Source organism: Tetrao urogallus, assembly GCF_951394365.1.
Source record: "Tetrao urogallus genome assembly, chromosome: 5".
In the NCBI taxonomy this organism is placed as follows: Eukaryota; Metazoa; Chordata; class Aves; order Galliformes; family Phasianidae; genus Tetrao; species Tetrao urogallus.
In genome coordinates this window covers 16256454-16276665 of record NC_136818.1, presented here as the reverse complement: position 1 = coordinate 16276665, position 20212 = coordinate 16256454, and the positions used below count along the sequence as shown (strand labels likewise).

Here is a 20212-nt window from a genome sequence, read left to right as displayed (position 1 = left end):
AAGAAAAGGAAGAAAATGAATGCTAAGTCAATCCCATTTTTTTACATGTATTTTAATTCTTTTTCTAGTACGAAACTAGTAAGCAAGTGAAATGAATTTTGTATGCATGTACATGTAGTACTTTAGTAACCATTGATCCTATAAAGAGACAATAGCTGCATTCCTACCTGTTCCTATCAGTGAATAAACTTAGTAACATCCTTTATAAAATGTACTTGAAGAGCATGTAAAATTGTTTGATGAACAAAGGAGAATTATAGTCAGTTGTTTGCATTTTCTACGTATTTTTCCAATAACTTAAAGAAAACAAAACTGCAACCACTCTCATAGCTCACTGTGCAAATTGTTCAGCTTTAATGTTCATGTTTGCCAGGCTTGCACACATTAGCAAGATGACTTACTAAAATAGAGCTTTTTGTACTAATGGCACCAGGATAATCAGTTTCTGAATCCAAGTCTTTGGTGTGTTGTATTAAAAGAATCAAAGTTTGTTTTTGTTTCACTATTGCTATTCACAAAATAATAAAGCAAAGTTTCAAATTCCTGTAGAATTCTTCTGTGTGGAGAGAGAGAGAGGAAAAAAAAAAGAATAAAGTAGTTACATCATGATCTTATTAATAGCATCCAAAGGTATTTCATATTTCCAAGTAATCTTAAAGTTGAATTTTGCTAATTGCATATTGAATTCTCATATGTGAGAAGATAATTTAACATTTCTAATGCAAATAGGATACAAAATAGGTGGTGGTGGGGATCCTAGTCCTCGACGGGGCATATATTATTTTAATAACATATTATCCCAATCATTTTGCAAGATACGATCATTTTGCATAACGCGTCATGAAGATACATTTCATATTTAAGTCTCTTCTAGGAAGCAATTGTATATAAATAATTGGGAAGTAGGTCTAAGCATGACTACCTCATTTGATGAAGGCACTATGAGTATGCTACCAATCTTCCTGTTAACTACCTAGAATCAGACAGATTTGTAATGCAAATTTCTGTGTAATCCAGTGCTGTCACTTTCTGGACAAAGATGTCCATAGAGATGTTCCCACAGAAAGTGGGAATATCATTTTCAGATTGCATTGTTTGTGCTCTAAAATTGTTATAAAGCGTTTTCTGCTCTGAGAAGAAATCAATGTGCTTTGAAGTTAATGGATGATGTAATTGCAAAAAAAAAAAAAATTCATTCAAAGTATGTAATGTGCTGGTGAAGCTGAGTAGATTTCTGACTTTCGTATTCTTATTTCAACTTGCTACATTGTAGGAAACAATGAATTACCTTATTTTCACTAGGCCCTCAATGTTTTTGATAAAGCTCCTTCTTTCACAGTGAAGAGAAAGCTTTGAGCAACCTTGGCCTTTGTTGCAAATAACTCAGGCCAAGTTTCAGAATGAATTGCGTCAGTTTTGTGTCAGGCATTGAAAATTTCTGTGATATTTTGATCTCTGCATGGACTTTTGGGCTAGAAAATGTGTTGACCCACTCTGGTTTCAGTGATACTGTGAAACTGAACAATTCCCCTGTTATAAAGGCTTTTATGGTTTTACTGACAAACAACAGGTTTAGAGACTTCAAAGCTTCATGTGGCTGAATGGGTTTTCTCTTTTTTCTAGAGAGTGCAGCACAGCACAGAAATACTTCAAGATCTGACTCACAGAAACATCTCAGATTTTCTGGTGAAAACATATCCCATTTTGATAAAAGGGAGGTAGGCATGAACTGCTCTGTTTCTCACGTGACATTTTATACCTGCCTGTGAACATAGCATCTGATTTGTTGCAGCATTGTGTAGTCTTGAGCATCATGTCCGTATTCCTGACTTAAGAATAGGAGATATCTATTTTAGGGGAGTTAAACTGTTTTTATTTTAACAGTTTGTGTAACCAATTGCTCCTTTATAGACAGAGCTAAGTTTCGATGTCAGTGGCATGCCATGTTAGCAGCAACTGTGCCAGTGATGAACGAAATGGTGAATTGCAGTTTCTGATTTGTGTTCCTGAAGAACTGTAGCCACACCAGTTTGACTGTCTGCCTTAATTAATTATAATTTGCTTCTCTGAAGTTCTAAAGGGCAGTAAGGTAATATAACCTAGGTGCATCTACCTACTGTTAGCTCCTGTGTTTGTCTGAGTGTCTTGCATGGTAGCTGGCTGTGCAGTTGTCCATGGCTTAATATTGCTGATTCAGGTCTTGCTCTCTCTTCAATTTCTAGAACAGTTCTTGATATTTCCATCATATTAGTTACGTGCTAGCTGCATTTAACTGATTCTTCTTTGGGCATGTCAGAATTGCTTTAGATGCATCTTTTAAAATCAGTTTACTATAGATTTAGGATAGAGACAGTATGCGTGTATTTAGAACTACTACTTGTCTCTGTATGAGCTGGAGATGAACCATATCAGAAAATAAAAAAACTAAAAGTAATAAGCCCACCTTAATGAACACCTAAAGTCCTGACAACCAATGATTCAGTGTAATCTGCAGATTTTAAAAAAAACATACTAACAACAAACAAACAAAAAACTCCCACTGCATTGGAAAACTAAAGATCTGCAAAGCATGGGAGTTCATCTTTAATTTCCATTTAGGCCTGACAGTGTATCAGTGACTTTGGTTCAGTGCATTAAGAGAGAGAATTCTCTTTGTCTGTTTCAGCATGAAGAGCAAATACTGGGTCAATGAGCAAAGGTAAGAAACTAATTCACAGATGGTGATGGTAAATAAAGAAACAAAGAATTTCTGTTTAACAGTGGGGCCTCACAATGTTTCTCTGAATGGACAAGGGGAAGCATGAAATAAGCGTGATAGCATAGAACAAAGAGAAGACTGCGGTGTGAAGTAGGTTGGTGGGTTGTATTTGTTTGGACTGCCCCACAAGTGTGAAGGCCAGAGACACACAATGGAGTTGTCACAATTTTATTATCTACAAGGTTTGACTAGTGGAATTTGAGTGATGAAAGTTGCAATACAGTACAGCACTTCATTGTGTGAGTGCCCTGATGAGCCTCTTTCAAAGTGCAGCAGAAAAGAAAAAAAAAAGATCTGGAGGTGACAAATTCAGGCAGCAATCTGCCAAGTATGGAGGATTAGAAATGCAACTCCTTATTCCCTCTCAGAACATGTGCAGTAGTTATAAAACAAATTCCACTAGTGCTCCATGCTTCCATTAGAGCATTTAACCCCAATGTGATGACTACACTTGGAGATACTAAGCTTAGAAAAATGACTGATAAGTTTGAAGAACATAGGTTTTTCATCAGCATTAGGAATTCACTTCAAGGGTAGAAGCAGCTTCCTTCAGCAGTTATCTCCTTGCTCATCTGCAAACATTACTTTCTATGGGATTCAATTTTGATCAATATCATTCAATAGTATTTATTATTACAGAGTATTGGTTAACACCAGTATTGGTTAATACCTCTTCCTCTCAAGAGAGATGAAATTTTAACTGGAGGTCCATTCTGTCCTCAGTACTTCATGTTATCCAAGCAGTTATATTGCATGTTAATGATCTTGATCCAGAGAATTGTGAACTATAGACAGGATTTTTTTCCAAAGTATTCTATCTGAATAATAATTTTCTCAGGATCTCAACGTGAACCCCTCGAAGATGGATATAATAACTACTTGCAAGCAAGATCTAATGCCGTATACATGTTACTAGAAAAAGATTGGAGATTATTATATGTAAATTGTATCATGTATGTAAATAATCTTATATTATAGGACTTTTTAGTATCCACATCAATCTATGGAGTTTTGGGTCAGTGACACAAATGGCTGATGTTGCTGTTTCTCTTTATTAGGTACGGAGGAATTTCTATAGGAGGAAAGCTTCCCATCCTTCATGTTTCTGGAGATGAAGTTGTCAATTTTTTAAGTAATCTGGGCCGAATGATGAATGTCACAGGAGTAAGATTTGTTTGGTCTCTTTACCCGAGAATTGTTACAAAGTTGGAAACCCTCAGCCCTGGAATTCCCCTGGACAACTGGTCTTTAACCTTTTCATTTTTATTTTAGGGTCAAACTTCACTGGCTGCTGCTAAAGAGTTCTCTAATTTCCTTAAATACATGGAAACTGAAGATAATATTAAGGTATTTACTGGAAAAAATCTGCAAACTTACTTTCTTGAGATAGACTTCAAATAATGAGATGGAATATTCCACCATAATACTGATGGTGGAATTCTCAGATTTAAGAAGAGCTGAATTACTGTATTTATTATAAGTAATAATAGTGTTAATGCATTTGCAGTTATTTTTAATATGTTTGGTTTTTTTTAACCCATATTCTTAGTACTTCTTACTACCCTAAGTACTTCTGAGTAGGACTGCTGAAGTTCTGCTGAACTTCAAAATTTCATCAAAATAACTTGGCAATCGCGTGGCAGTCACTCTGCCGAAAGCACGGTATAGGAGCTCCTCCTGCTGGACTCTGCCCAGGAGCTACCTGGTGCTAGAGTCTTCCCTGTTGACAGTTGCCACCAAAGTAAATAAAAGGCAGCCAGCTGCTCTCCTGCAGCTCAGGGTTAGTAGTGAAAGCTTCTTAAATGAATCTGTGCTTTTTGACTCTTTTAGGTGTGGTTTAACAACAAAGGCTGGCATGCTATGGTTAGTTTCCTTAACGTAGCCAATAATGCAGTCCTTAGAGCGAATCTGCGGACTGGCCAAGCCCCTGAGGAATATGGGATCACTGTTGTAAACCATCCTCTGAACCTCACTAAGGAACAGCTCTCTGAAGTCACTGTGTAAGTCTGACTGTATTTTGCTACTGTCTGTTACCCCTCTCTCTCTTGTCAGCTTACCACCACCAGTATGCTCGCACTCTGAGGAGGAGTAGTTCAGATGATAGAACATGGAGTAATTTACTCAAAATTTTTCTCTAACCAAGAGTTAGATATGCAATCCATTCTTTTTTTTTCTAAATATTTATTTTCACCCAACATAGGAGCTATGGCCATTGGTTATACGTGATTGCATGTTTCTACTGATTTCAAAGATTAAAGGTCAGATTCAGAAGTCTTTGTTCATGCTTCGAAGCTGATAGATCTCTTAGAGAAAAAATATAGAGATCGTAAGAAAAAGGTGTCAGAAATTGTTCTAAGTAACTACAGATAGGCAATAGACAATAACCACTGTTGGTGCCAGTGTCAGCATACAGCCATAGTTGATAGAAAAAGGCATTCTTAAGATATGACTTCCTTCTCAACATCTACTGTTAGGTTCAGAAGTCAATGAAAATGGAAATTTTTGCATTAGCACAGAGGCAAGATCTGTGCTTCATCTCACTTTGCAGTTTACCTCTTCGAGTACCTTTTCTCCTAGACCCCAAGCACTTCAGTTGTTATGCCTTATTGTCTACTTTGAGACGCACCATTCAGGAAAGGCTGTCAAACTGATATATGTAGGAGCTGAAATTTTCCAGTGAATGAAGACAATTAGAAAAAAACAAGACGTTGTGTTGTCGTTATCCACATTTGTTAGCTACTGTCCTCAGTACAGTATGGGAAGACACTAGCACATTTTGAAATTGAAAAAATCTTCTAGTTCTCCAATAACTTTATTACTTTCAGATCTTAAAATTTCTGCCAGTTTTCCCAAATCCTAATATAGTGTTATGTTGCATTCCTTTGCTCACAGTCCCTTCTTGTGCTTTGTTATAGGCTGACCACCTCAGTGGATGCTGTTGTTGCCATCTGTGTCATTTTTGCCATGTCCTTTATTCCAGCTAGTTTTGTTTTATACCTGATTCAAGAACGTGTGACAAAAGCCAAGCATCTCCAGTTTGTTAGTGGTGTTAGCCCTGCTATCTACTGGCTAACTAACTTCATGTGGGACATAGTGAGTAACTGCTAATCGCATTTTGTAATTGCAGCATTAACTAGGAAATAATCAGTAAATTAATTCGAATTAAATAAGTGCAACTTTACATACCAGGGGAGAGTGCCTTTGCCAGAATATAGTCACAGACCCTACCCTCTGTTAGTGTTTGAAGATATACAAGATATCTAAGGAGATTGATCAGCTGCTGGAACGATAGCTGGAAGACAGACAAAATGCTCTAGGGTGTCTAAAATAATGTGAATGTATTTGTTCAGGCCATTGAATCACATTCATTGTGTTGTTTCAAAAGGATTTAGAGCACAGGCCCAGACATGTTTAAACAAGGCTCAGATATCCTCTTATTATTCCCCAGGCCTCTTGAAGGAATAAGTTCTTTGCCTGCTAGAGGCCTAGCAAAAGAGCTTGTGTTATGGTTATGGTTTTTCAGCAAAGATGGAGCCTAAGGGCTTATCCAGTAAGAAAAGCATGAACGTAGGAGAGGAGAGAAGAAAAGAGGAGAAGAGAGAAATTTTTGAAATGCCCCAAACTTTCTGGGTTTTAGAAAGTGTTTTTTGATGAGAAGATAAAGCAAAACATGAATATATTAAATGAGGGGAAAGAAGCAGATCTCTGAGTTTCTTAATCTTGCTGGTCACAGCAACATCCCTTCAGTCAGGAATTCTGCTTGGTCATGGCCCTTGACAGCATAGTGCAAAGTTATTGGAGTTAGCAGTTCTGTGCAGTGCTGCCTTTCAGTATTCATGGGGAGCTCTGTGTATTGCAGTAGTCCTACATTACTAATGCTGAACAGAGAAATTGAGGAGAGCATTGGCCAAGCATCAATTGGCCAATCAGTTTAGCTTCATTCCAGGAATGTGGCTCAAGTTACTAGCTTTTTCTTTCCTATGCAGCTTTTACATCACCAGAAATCACATCTCCTTGCATACTCACTGTCTTTTTCTGTGGGCAGCCTGCCAGCAGGACCTTGAAACAATCAAACGAACATGTTTTATTTTTGATGTACAATCTGATAAAAGATGTAAAATGTAGAAAGATGTAGAAAGATTACAGAAAAATGTAAAGTGCTGCCAGAGGCCTGTTGAGCCATAAGCCTGAGCATCTAATCAGTCTTGCTAATTCCAGTTTTCCTCAATACAAAATCCTTTGAGAATAATTTATAGGATCTGGATACTTTTGTAAATCTCCTCAAGTCTTACACACTGATCTTCATTCACTCTGTGATGTGGCAGGTGAATTATGCAGTGAGTGCTGGATTGGTTGTGGTTATATTCATTGGATTCAAGAAGAAAGCATACACTTCTCGGACTAACCTCCCTGTGTTTGTTGCCTTGCTGCTTCTGTATGGGTGAGTCTTCGTGGTGTTTTTTTGCACATGGAGCCCTATCTTTCACATGGAAATGATTCTGTGTTGTTGAACTTGGTACTTAGTGAAATCCAGCTTTGAGAAATAAAATTGAGTTTGTACAATGTAGGAGAGACCTGGATTCTGTTCCCGATTCGGGTTATTTATGCTCTTTGTCTGGTCACGTGCCTTAAAAAGAGTTTCATCATGGCTTCACAGAACTTTTCATGATTTCATGTTATCCTTTTAGGAAACTAAATTTGTTCATTTGTGTTGCTTTAACCTAGCTGCAGTAGGTAGCTAAACACCATGGCACTCTTTCACTCCCGTCCTCAAAAGGACGGGAGGAGAAAATATGCTGAATAAAGCTTGGTGGGCTGAAATAATGACAGGGTATCACTCACCAAGTAGTGTCACAGGCAAAATAGAACAGTGAAAACTTAAAGCAAACAAAAAGCATCTTCCCCTCATCCCCCCTCTCCTTTCTCCTGCCCCCCAAATGACACAGGGGGGAATGGGAAATAGGGGCTGCAGTCAGCCCCGAACACTTTGTCCTGGTCAGTCTCTGCCCCTGCTTCATGTGATGTCCCTCCTGCGGGATGCTGTTCTTCCCAAACTGATCCTGTGCGGGCTTCCCATAGGCTGCAGCTGTCCAAGCACTGCTTTAAGATGACTCTGTACCATGGGCCCATCCTTCAGGAGCGTGCTGCTTTAGCACATGTCCCTGCAGTCAGCAACTCCCCCAGCCCTCCTGCCCCTACCTCTGGCTGCTGCCAATGGGCTGTAGTTTCAGCCCTGGGCTGCTCCTGCAGGGGCTCTCCATGGGCTGTACCTACTTCAGGGCACAACCACTGCTGCACTGGGGTCTTCTCCTTGGCTGCACATGGAGATCAGTTCTGTGCAGTGCCCATGACTGCAGGCAACAACCTGCTTCTCCATGGGCTTTTCCTGGGCTCCAGGGAGCTTCTGCTCCACAGCAGGAGCACCTCCTGCCCTCCTCTTACACTGACCTTAGTGACTGCATGGCAGTTTTATTTTCTCACTCCTTTCTTCCAGTTGCTGTTGCCCAGTAGTTTTCCCTTTCTTAAATCTGTTCTTCCAGAGGCACACCCAATGTTGCTTGTCGCTCAGTTCTGGCCAGCAGTGGGTCCAGTTTGGAGTTGGCTGGAGTTGGCTCTGGTCTGACATGGAGCTGAACCCAAATCTGCAGCTCCAGCTACTAAAACTTGGTCTTGTAAACCTGATATATCATCTTGCTCCTTTCTGTTATGTATGTTATGCTTATTTCCTTCAACAACAAGCAATACTAAAATATTTACCAGTATTTTATCCAAAGGCAAACGGTACTAAAACATCAACTTCTTTTTCTTCGAAGGAACATTTCTGTTGTCAAAATAGTGTTTTATAAGACTGACTGGAATTTACTTCCTCTATAATTTAATTAGTGATTGTATGTCTTTATTAGATCATTTTCCTTCTAGCTTTGTAGTAGGGTAATTGGAAAAAAATCCATAAGATCTGTCTCTGGAGCTGAAAAAGAATTTAAACTTTTCACATCTTCCTGTATGTCACAAATCAAACTGTAGAGGCCACAGGTCTTTTCTGGACATAGTACCTTAATTTTCTGAAGTTTTTATATTCTTTGAATAATAGTCCTGAGAAAATGCAAAGCTTTATTCAATCTCTGTAAAACAGTCAATGTTAAATGCTATTAGAATATTCATTTGCTTCATTATGTCTTTTTAAAGTTCAGTGATAGTATCTTTAGTAAGTTTTATGTGGTTATGTGTTTTGTATGTGTGTTTGTTTTCTAAATACTGTAATTTGTGGACACTTGAATTAGCCTCTCATATATAAAGCGTCTATCAAGATGGAAAACATATAATCACATAGCAGTGACTTCAGTAATAATTTCACAATTCACTATTCAAAATAAAATTCTAAAAAAGGCAAGTAAATTCAGAGTCCTGCATCAGCCTTTGTCTCCAGCCATTGTCACAATGGGAAATTTAGGATCATTCTTTCCAATGATGTACATGTTGTTCCAGTAGCCAAATCGGTCAGGTTGATTGCTGCTGAGAATTGTGATTTTATTCCAGTAGCACACTGTTACGTGTTTGCTATGTCTCAGAAATAATGGTACAGGAAGCTCCTGCTTTTCCATTTTATCCCTTGTTTCTTCCACTAAGTGTACAGTCCAGTGAGGTATGCAAAGATATTTGGGGTGATAATGACTTACTAGCATTGTTTCTCAATTTTAATAATCTGTTGCCTTACATTTTAACAGCAAACAAGACTAAGCAGAAAAAGCTTTGTGTCTAGTAGCAAGGGAAAACATATTGTAGTGGGACCTCTGGTTGATTATAACATTTCATTACACTTGAGATGAGAACTAAGCTCATCATTTTGTTTTTATTAGACCAGCTGACATAATACTGAGAAGCAGATATCATAGTATTTCTATCTTTTGCATGCAGGTGGGCAGTAATTCCCATGATGTACCCTGCTTCTTCTTTCTTCAGTGTCCCTAGCACTGCGTATGTTGCATTGTCTTGCATTAATCTCTTTGTGGGGATCAACAGCAGTGCTATTACATTTATTCTGGAGCTATTTGAAAATAACCCGGTAAGAAATATTTTTGTTGTGACATGGTTTTAAAAAGCTGTTCAAAGGGTGTCCAAACATAACCATCTCTAGTTGTCTTTTTCAACCTTGTCGTTCTTCTGGTATTAAATGAATGAATGAGGAACTTGCTGAGTTATGTCAGGAACGGGTGAGCAGAATAATCCGGGGAAGTGAACCTCAAGGCAATCAGTACTTTGGGCAAGCAACCATCCACATGCATGAGGAATGACACTGAGGCAGCACTTAGCTCTGCTAGCCAAGTACAAGAATAGATTGAAGGCAATAGTTCTTAGAAAGGAGAAGAAACCAGTTTATAAAACAGTTAGCTTGTATGCACTACTACTGCCTCTATAGCTGCTGATACTTTTACTCTGAGGTTGACATCTTTCCCATAGATGACTGCAGTCCTATAACCTGTCATTATCGATGATGCATTTTCAGATGTGTGCTGATCAAGCATTATTTTTATCAGGAAGAAAAAAACCACATCTTTATTCAATTGGAGTCATGGTATCAAGGACCAATTTTACAATACTTTCTATCCTTGCTGTTCTTGCATTTTCTGTCCTGGGCAGCATGGGGTTCAGTCTAATGCCAATCTGTCTGGAGGACAGTAGGCAAGTATTATCTCAGGGAACACATCTCCAGTGACACAATGAGAGGGATAACTGCCCTTCTCTGGAATCAATGATGGTGCAGTTAGATTGATGCAAGTACTTTTGCTGTTTTGAGTATTTCCACATTCCAACAAAGTCTACTGTTATGTCCAGACACTGGTGCTTCTTAAGATTATGAGAGTCCTGATTATGACAATAAATACAGATGTTATGATATGGAAGTACCACACTTGTTGCTCATAGTTCCTGCTTTGATTGCTGACACTAGACTTACATGTTGCCTCAGCAAAATAGAAGGATATTTCATTACAGAGAGTAACTTTTCTCCCCACTGTAAATTTTTCAGAAGCACCTTGCCTGGTGCAGTGTGTTCTGTTCTGCCACTGGTAGATGCGGAGCAAACCATTTCTCTGACATGAAAAAATAACTTTTCACTTCTTTTTACAAGTTTCCTCAAAGAAATCTTCTTTGAATTGCTAATTATATTGCTTCTGTTTCCTATAGACTTTGCTGAAATTTAACAAAACTTTGAAAAATGTGCTAATTGTCTTCCCACACTTTTGCCTGGGCCGTGGCCTCATCGACTTGGCCATAAACCAGGCTGTGAGTGAAGTATATGCCAGGTTTGGTAAGTAAGATATAATAACCAACAAAGTATCAGTGGTATCTGGTCTGACCTTGAGTGAAATGGCTAGAACTGTTTTGGAACATTAGTGGTTATTTCTAAAATCCTTCTCTTTCACATGATCAGGTGTTTGAGTATGAAAGTTCAGCCTCCCTAAAGGAATCACAGCTGATAATGTTGCCAGAACTTTAGGGCCTGACTAGTGGTCTGTATTGAAAGTTAAACTATTTGTTCAGTGCCAGACTGGTGTATTTTCATAACTTCTCCTGAAGTCCCTAGATTATCACATCTAGGATATATAATTTCATTTCATTTGAAGACTTAAGTGGACCTCATTAATATTTAAAGTAAATGTTCTTCAAATGCATTCTTTAGGGATGTGGCTGTTTCCTTATACCAATTTCTTTACTAAGAGCATAATGATACAGCAATTTTTTTCCCCACCCAAAAAATATTTTTCATGTAATCCATGCAGATTTCGCATTATGTAATACATGTGTATTCATATATATTCAGAGAGCGTATGTTCATTTTTACTCCCATGTAGCAGTGGTTTCTTAAGAATCTGTATTTATTGATGCAACGAAAAAATGGTAGACTTTGACTGATAGTGATTAAAAATTAGATTTTCTTCCTAAATTAATGTGTTCACACCTTCTGTTCTGATGAGCAATGCTTTTTCAGCAGTATTTAATTGCCTTCTGGTACTTCACCTCTCCAAAGGTGAGGAGCATGTTTCCAATCCTTTTCAGTGGGACTTTGTTGGGAAGAACCTGGTTGCCATGGCTGTTCAAGGAATTGCATTCTTCTTTCTGAATCTCCTTATGCAGCACCAATTATTCCCCTCAAGATGGTATGTCTGAAAGTTTGTGTTAATGTTTCTTCATTAGCAGGATGAGCACCTTCATTGTTCTGTATGCTTTTATTGTCTTTTGCTTTCTTTTCCTCTAATTTTTTTTACAGCTTCTATAGCTTTATTCTGTTGATTCATCTGATTTCATTTTATTTGTTGATATTTGCTATTTGTCTTGCTTTATCTATGCTTCTTTGTCTGCGTTGTTTTAACAGAAATAAGAGTATATTTATACAGCTTACTAAATAAATATGTTTTCTTGAACTAAGACTTCAGTGTGAATTTCATGATTCTAATGGTGAGATTACACAATTACTTGGAAAGCTTGTAGTTTCCTAATCACTGGCATAGTACTAGCCTGACATACCAAGACTGGAATTCTAGCCTATTGCAAGAACAGTCACAGCCAGGGTACTATTCAAGCTTCCCCTATCTGCTTTACAAAGCTGCTTCTGTTTCAATGAAAATAGCTGCCTGCCAAGTGTGTGTTGATTATTCACTGCTGTTGGGGATTCCCAATAGGAGTACTAGTTATAATTCTGAAAATACTGTCTTACAAGGAAGTCTATTCAAAAGATACATGTAAAATCTATTAGTAAGTACTGAAGAGCTGTCAAATAGAAAAAGCGGTGGCTTAGAGGCAGGTTATGTCATATCAGTGACTGGCAATGCTATTCTCATTTGAACAAGCAATTTCATCCCTTTTTAGTATTAAGGGCTTAACTTTCAAAGGCCAGGCATTGCCCCAGCAGCAGGAATTCTCCAGTGAATGTTACAATATGACATTTCAATCTCACTGCTCTCACCAGACAGAATTTTGCCAACTGACTAACTCTTGTTTCACACTGCTATCGTAGCTATACTCAGATCAACTCATTGTTTCTTCATAATCGATTCTTACTTTTCCAGGTTTGTTGAGATTGACAAGTCGCCTATTGTTGGTGAAGATGAGGATGTTGCAGAAGAAAGAAAAAGAATTCTGAATGGGGGGAACAAAACAAATATCTTAGAATTACAGGAATTGACCAAGGTACTATTTTGAGAAGAATGAAATAAGTGAATCCAGTGTAAGTTGACTTGTTCAGAATGTGTTTCAGCTGTGGATTTGGATGGTATTGTTTCCGAAATTAACCTTGTGTCCTGGAAAATAAGAAACGTTTTAGAAGTCAGGGCTTGATATGTTATTTGACTATTTCCTTTCAACAGAGATCAAACCTCAGGAAGGTCCAGCAAGGACAGTGAACTCTCTTGCTTAAGTTATTTTACCTCACATCATCCATCCTGACATGTTTACAGAATGTGCATTTCTACTGTTAGTCATCTTTTCCGCAGTGCTTTTTCTCCTTCGGTGATTTTCAATCTCAGGTTAACCATTTAGTTGCTTTCATACTGGGGACTAGTGTAATCAGTAATTTATCTTCTTTCCAGACATTGAAGGTAGGTAATCGATGCTATCAGAATACATGTAAGCCTGAGCTACAGAAGTACAAAGATTGCCCACATTGTTGGGATCTCATGAATAAAGAACTGAAGTGTCATTCTTCAAACTATTGTGTTCTTCTGTATGAAGTTGGAGATACTTTGTACCAGCAAAGCATCAGGTCTGTCTCCTAGTGCTAAAGTTATGAAGTAAAAAGGCTCAAGAAAGGAAAAGTTGTATTTTTAGGGATTATTATAAATTTATTTAAATGAATGCCTGACCTTGTTCATGCTTGCTCTTCTTAAAATTTTATTTAGTTGCTCTTTTACTTTTGTACTGGTTCCATAGTTGCCTCAACCCAATAGCATTGAACTAAAAAATTCAGAAAATTGTCTTTGCTGCAAAAATCTTGATTGTTTTTGTCAATTTAGATTTATGCAGGTAAGCATAAGCCAGCAGTGGACAGACTCTGTGTTGGCATCCGTCCTGGAGAGGTAAGTTGGTCATTATCACTACATGAATCATTCAGGGATCAGTTCTAATTGCATGCTCCTGTTGATTTATAAATTGGAAACACTAAATAATGGGAATTTATTTTTTTAAAAAATTCAGTGCTTTGGTCTTTTGGGAGTGAATGGTGCTGGCAAAACAACAACATTCAAAATGCTGACAGGAGACACTGAAGTGACATCTGGAGATGCTGTTGTTGCCGGCAATAGGTGAGTACCTTAAACAAACAAACAAAGCAAAACACTAATAAACAAAACACAAAGCCCTGTGACAATCTACTTACCAGGGTTAACTCATAGTCTGAATGACTCAGCAGCTCCTTTCCTGTTACATGACATTGAAAGAGACCACACCAGCACTTCACACCTTCAGCACTGTGTTGTAAAATCTGTGGATGAGCTGTAAGAATGCTAGAAACAGAATAAGGTAATCAAATCTAACAGCAGGGGCTCTCAAATAGAAGATAGCCTATCCAACAGAGTATTTTATCTGAGCTTTGGGAATTTTATCTGGCTGCTTCTTGCTGCTTTTAACTGCTTTGTTTATACAATGCTGGCATAATGCCATAAGTAATCACTACTTCGAGATTTGATATTTATTTATGTCAGTTTATTTCTAGGCTGTATGTCTTGGTTTCTTAGGTGTCACTAGAGTTTGACTATCCATTGTGATTTGAACACATAGCTATTTTGTTGCCAGGACATGGTTCTGGGCAACTTGCTGCATTTTACCCTGCTTGAGCAGGCTGAGAGGACAAGGTGATCTCCAGAAGTTCCCACCAATCTCAGCTATTCTGTGATTCTGTTCTTCTCTTATCTTGTCCTACGACTACTACCAGCGAACATTGCTAGCTGTGTGTCTTACATGACTTCTCATGGTGACTACACTTCATGATGAAAATTCCTGATTTTCAAATCTCAAAAAAACCCTCTACATTTCCAAAAAAAAAAAAAAAAAAAAAAAAAAGAAATATCTATTGAGAACTTCTCTTTACATTGGTTTATACTTAAACAGTGAGTTTGTACTCTTAACCAAGACTTATTAGACTTAGAAGAGGATATATTCCTTGCTATACTGTACAGACATCTTTTAGTAGGATCTTCTGGGGAGAATTAATTTCCCTTAGAAGTGTTTTGTCCCAGAAAACAGAGATTTTATTTAAACTGTCTTAAAGCTAGTATTATAGATACAATATTATTTTATTTATTTCTCCAGTGTATTGACTCATATCTCTAATGTTCATCAAAACATGGGATACTGCCCTCAGTTTGATGCCCTTGATGACCTGCTCACAGGACGAGAACATCTCTATTTATATGCTCGCTTGCGGGGTGTTCCAGCAGAGGAAATCAAGAGGGTAAAACCTTCTTGCTTCTGATCTGTACATGGTTACAGTGAATGTCTGTGATGATTCTGGTGAGTTCACCTCATGTCAAAGGCCAAATTTTCCAAATTGGGCTTGCCTTTCTTTATGTTGAAGTCTTGAGAGTGGTTCTTGTCATTTGGAATTTAGTACAAGAATGCACTACTAAATCCAGGATCTTAGATGGTTAATAATACTTGAAATACTCCTCATCTGGAGTACTGTGTCCAGGCCAGAAAGATGCAGAGCTCTTGAAAGGGGTCCAGAGGAGGGCCACTATGATGATCAGGGGGCTGGACCATCTCTCCTGTGAAGAAAGGCTGAGGGAACTAGGCTTGTTTAGCTTGGAAAAGCCTCCAGGGAGACCTCACTGTATCCTTCCAGTACTTAAAGGGAGCATATAAACAGAAGAAGGAACAACTGTTTACATGGGTTGATAGTGATAGCACAAGGGGGAATGGTTTTAAACTAAGATGGGAGATTTAGGTTAGATATTAGAAGGAAGTTTTTCACACACAGGGTGGTGATGCAGTGGAACAGGTTGCTCAGAGAGGTTGTGAATGCCCCATCACTGGAGGCATTCAGGGCCAGGCTGGATGTGGCTCTGGGCAGCCTGGTCTGGTGGTTGGCGACCCTGCACATAATAAGAGGGTTGAAACTACATGATCTACATACGTGAAGGATGGGTATTTTTCAACCCAGGCCATTCTACGATTATATGGAAAACTGCAGAGCCAATTCTGGAAGGCTAAGGATGCAACTGCTATGACTCAAAACTGATACAGTTACTGTTTTGTTCTCGCCTTTGAAGTTATTCATGTATGAGAAAGAAAACATAGAGAAGGTTCCAGATGAAAAATAATGTACGTTCTTGCACAGATGAGTATTCTACAGCTGATGCTGGAGTATGGCTTTACTTCAAGAGATTAGAATTCCCCTCATCATCATAGTTTTTTGGACCACAGCTCCAGTTCTAAAAAAAAAAAAAAAAAAAAAAAAAAAAAAAAATCCAAAGGTTTGCCCATTTTCTGCCAGAAGAGGGATGTATCAATAATCCAGGCTGCTGTGGGTTAGCTCTGTGTTAAAAAGATGGTCTTTCTCATAGGTCACTGAATGGGGCATCCAGAAGCTGGGACTTCCTATGTATGCTGACCAGCTGGCTGGTACCTACAGTGGTGGCAACAAGCGCAAGCTCTCCACTGCCATTGCACTGATAGGCTGCCCTCCACTCATCTTGCTTGTAAGTGTCACAGTAATAGAACTCTGTGATATTTCAGTATGAAATCTCATAAAACTACATGCTGGAGAGCTACAGGGATGTTTATGATAGTTCTTGCAAGCTCCTTTCTGCCTCTATGTATGTCTACTTCAGTGTAGTCTTCAGTTCTTAAATATTAGGAGTAGACTAGAATGAGTAAGTGTGTTTCGGATAGAACCTAATTTTTATAAAAGAGATTTTCAATAAGGAAAGGTTTGGTATTAAAATATATAATTCAGAAAAATCTGAGTTTAAATCCATGATTGGTTTCAGCCTGTCTTTTCTTGTCAAAGTGTACCCAGTCATGTAAATGATGACTGGTTCAGCCTGGAGAAGAGAAGGCTTTGGGGAGACCTCACTGTGACCTTTCACTGCTTAAATGAGCTTAAACAGGAGGGAGAACAACTTTTTGCGAGGTTGGATAGTGACAGGACTAGGGGAATGGTTTTAAAGTAAAAGAGGAGAGAATTAGGTTAGTTGTTAGGAAGAAATCTTTTACTCAGGGGGTGTTGAGGCACTGGTAGATGTTACTCAGAGAAGTTCTGGATGCCCCATCCCTGGAGGTGTTAGATAGAATGGGGCTCTGGGCAGCTTTGTCTGGTGTGGCAGAAGTGTTGGAACCAGATGGTCTTTAAGACTCCTTCCAACACAAGGCATTCTATGCTTCTGTGATCTTACTACATACACCTTGCTGCTTTTTCCAGCAGAACAGAGGAAGATAGCTACCTTTTCACAACCTTTATTATCTTTGAAATGAACTACACAAATTTAGAATAAACTATACAAAAGGTAAAATGTAGTTCTCATCAAGTAATATGAATTATGATAATTGCATTTCTCAAAGGTAATTGTAAATGCAATTGCTACAAAAATTCATCAGAATTCCATTTATTTTTATTTTAGGTTTTGAATCTTTTGGTAACAGGGTTACATTTGATAAAGGCTTACATTTTTGATAGCTAAGACCTTGGACTTTGGTCTGCCTTTGTTATAATGGCCAATGCAATTCTTTCCCTGTTGGGAAAGGAATAGGCCTCTGTTGGGCCCTATACAGATAGCACTGTATTCTTACCTGATAGATTGCTTGTATTTGGTTCCTTACTGCTTTGTGCCAAGAAGTGCATTACTACCAATTCACTTATACACTTATCAGGGTGTGCTTATGCGTTCCCAAGGCACAGATTCCAGTAGGGAAGCAGTGATAAGCTAGAACCCAAATGTGCAAAATTAATTCTAATGATTTCCTTTCTAAATGTTTTCTTTTTTTTTTTTTTTTTTTCTGCTACTCTGAATCTGGCTGTCTTAACATTCACATTTCAGGATGAACCAACTACTGGAATGGACCCTCAGTCCCGGCGCCTCCTGTGGGATTCTATTGTCAGCGTGCTCAGAGATGGACGAGCTGTAGTTCTAACTTCACACAGGTATAGAGTTGGAATTCAAATCCCAGAGCAGCTGACATTTGTCTGCTGGTTCTATCTCAAATATCCATTCTCTGTTTTGAAAGTATGGAAGAATGTGAAGCTCTCTGTACTCGTCTGGCCATCATGGTAAAAGGTACCTTCAAATGTCTGGGCACAATTCAGCAGCTAAAATACAAGTAAGTTGAACATATTATAGTGCTTTTAATGGGTAAACCTAATATGTGTGGCATGAACCATTCTTAATAGAGCAAACCAATCTGAAGAGCTGTTGTGAAATTATCTCTTCATCCAATTTCCAAATCTGTACATGTTTCACAGGTTTGGAGATGGCTACATTGTCACACTGAAAATCAAGGCTCCTAAGACTGGGCTGCCTCCAGATCCAAGTCGTGCTGAACAGTTCATACGCATAAACTTTCCAGGGAGTTTACAGAGAGAGAAACACTACAACATGCTGCAGTATCAAATTTGCTCCTCTTCTCTGGCTAAGATTTTTCGGTTAATAATCTCCAATAAGGAAAACTTGTATATTGAAGAATATTCTGTCTCTCAAACAACATTAGATCAGGTGAGTGAAAAATAAATCATCCATGAGAAACTCTATTGGGCAATGCAATGACAGTGTAAACAACTGAAGGATCAAACTGCTTACAGTAGAGAATTGTCTTGAATCTCTTTCTCAGACAAAATTCCCAGGCCGCTCATCAAGGAGGGTGGATCAGATAAGAAATCTGTAAATAATTCCCTTCATGAATTAGGTGCTGACTGTAAGCTGCTGTGCCAGCATTTCGCAGGTGCCAGAGTTCACACAAATCTACTCTGTCAGGAGCAGAGGCTAAAGCTTCCTGAGCTGGAAATGATCTAATATTTCTTTCAATTTTATTTTGTAAAAGAGATTTGGGTTGTGTTGTCTGAGATGCTGATAGAGATGTGGTGGTATCTAGGTAAATGTTTTTTTCTCTCCGTTGCAATTATTATGCAAAAGCAATTAGATACATAGAGCCTGAAAAAAAACTGGGACTCTTGGCAATACCCAGTCAATCTCTGAAGGATATTCACCGCATCGCCTGCTTTCCTGAGTAGCTAATGATTCGCACAGATGAAGCTAGCATTGGTGAGGGTGCTAGAGAGACATTTTGGCTGCCTTACAGCTTCCTACTGAACTACTATCCCCTCTTCCTCATCACCACCAAGCTCAATTATATTGCACAAGGCCATGTAAACCATCTCCAGCTGAAGACAAAATAGGATCTTAGTTGCAAGTCACTGCATCCAAAGAAAGAAAGTTGCAAGGGAATTTATCAAAATAAAGGAGGAATGAATAGTCCCTGCTGATGCCCTGTGTTTCAGTTCTGAGTACATATTTTTGGATTCTCCTTTCCCTCTCTTCCCTGCAGAGGCCAAGAAGATACAAATGTATAGAGACATTCCACTAGCTAATCTCAGTTGATGTCGTTGTCTTCTTTCTTCACGTAGGTTTTTGTGAACTTTGCTAAGCAGCAGGTGGAGGATGAGGAAATTCCTTTGCATCCTCGTGCGGCTGGATCGAACCGAGAAACAAAGGTGTCTCCTGCTTCACAGCAGCAGGCAGTTGCATAGACTATTCTGGCAGTCACTAGCATTTAGTGTGCCATACCAGAGGGGTGAAAAGGTAAAAGAAAGGCTTCCATGCCCAGTATTATTCTGACTTTCTGTAACTTTCTGAGAAGTGTGCTTATAAGTCCCTAGCAATGGCAAACTTCTGCTGCTCTACCAGGAATATTACATACAACACATGCTGAAAGCATCTAAAGAAAAGCAGGTACTTGTTCCAGGAAAAAAAATCTTTCTCTAATGTAAAGTATAAAAGAATAGAAGCTTCATTCCTCCTCGTTGACATCTAAAGAGAATTAAAAAGAGCCAGTCCTTTCCAGCCAGTAGGATTTTCTTGGATAACTCTTATTTTTCATTCTTGCCGGTGGAAACAAACTTGTCTCAATAAGAATGGGAAGAATTCATTCACATCTCAGATCAAGGCAAGAAGTTTGCTTAATGAAAATGACCTAATACTCACTGATCTTCAAGTTCAGAAAAGGAAGCAGAGTATCAAATTGGGATTTAAACAAAATAGTACATCTAAACCAGCCAAACAAGACCAAACTTTTCTTCTTTCCTTTGACCTGGACCTCAAGTGGGTGTAAAGTGTGAATAGATTTGATTTCTCTGTGCTCAGAAAGTTTCAGCCTGCTTGTACTCCATGATGGGAAGTCATTTGCCATTTAGCTCTTTTCTCTGGTTCACCATTGAACTAATATAAAATAACAGTATTGCAAGCAGATTCA

At 38.5% G+C, this 20212-nt stretch overlaps 1 protein-coding gene across 1 annotated transcript in view; it reads left to right on the top strand.

Annotated features, from left to right (window-relative positions):
• Positions 1-19490, top strand: part of ABCA4 (ATP binding cassette subfamily A member 4) — a gene marked incomplete at both ends in the record, with an annotated part of 65842 nt that extends 46352 nt beyond the window's left edge. The window contains 19 exons of the mRNA XM_079535275.1: positions 1624-1718; positions 2666-2698; positions 3817-3922; positions 4031-4105; positions 4589-4758; positions 5674-5851; positions 7084-7199; positions 9674-9821; positions 10943-11066; positions 11787-11916; positions 12826-12946; positions 13768-13830; positions 13949-14055; positions 15062-15203; positions 16315-16449; positions 17788-17891; positions 17975-18067; positions 18210-18459; positions 19368-19490. Of these exons, the coding sequence (XP_079391401.1) occupies positions 1624-1718; positions 2666-2698; positions 3817-3922; positions 4031-4105; positions 4589-4758; positions 5674-5851; positions 7084-7199; positions 9674-9821; positions 10943-11066; positions 11787-11916; positions 12826-12946; positions 13768-13830; positions 13949-14055; positions 15062-15203; positions 16315-16449; positions 17788-17891; positions 17975-18067; positions 18210-18459; positions 19368-19490 (2313 nt within the window). The remainder of the gene's footprint in view (positions 1-1623; positions 1719-2665; positions 2699-3816; positions 3923-4030; positions 4106-4588; positions 4759-5673; positions 5852-7083; positions 7200-9673; positions 9822-10942; positions 11067-11786; positions 11917-12825; positions 12947-13767; positions 13831-13948; positions 14056-15061; positions 15204-16314; positions 16450-17787; positions 17892-17974; positions 18068-18209; positions 18460-19367) is intronic.
• Between the last annotated feature and the right edge of the window lie 722 nt (positions 19491-20212).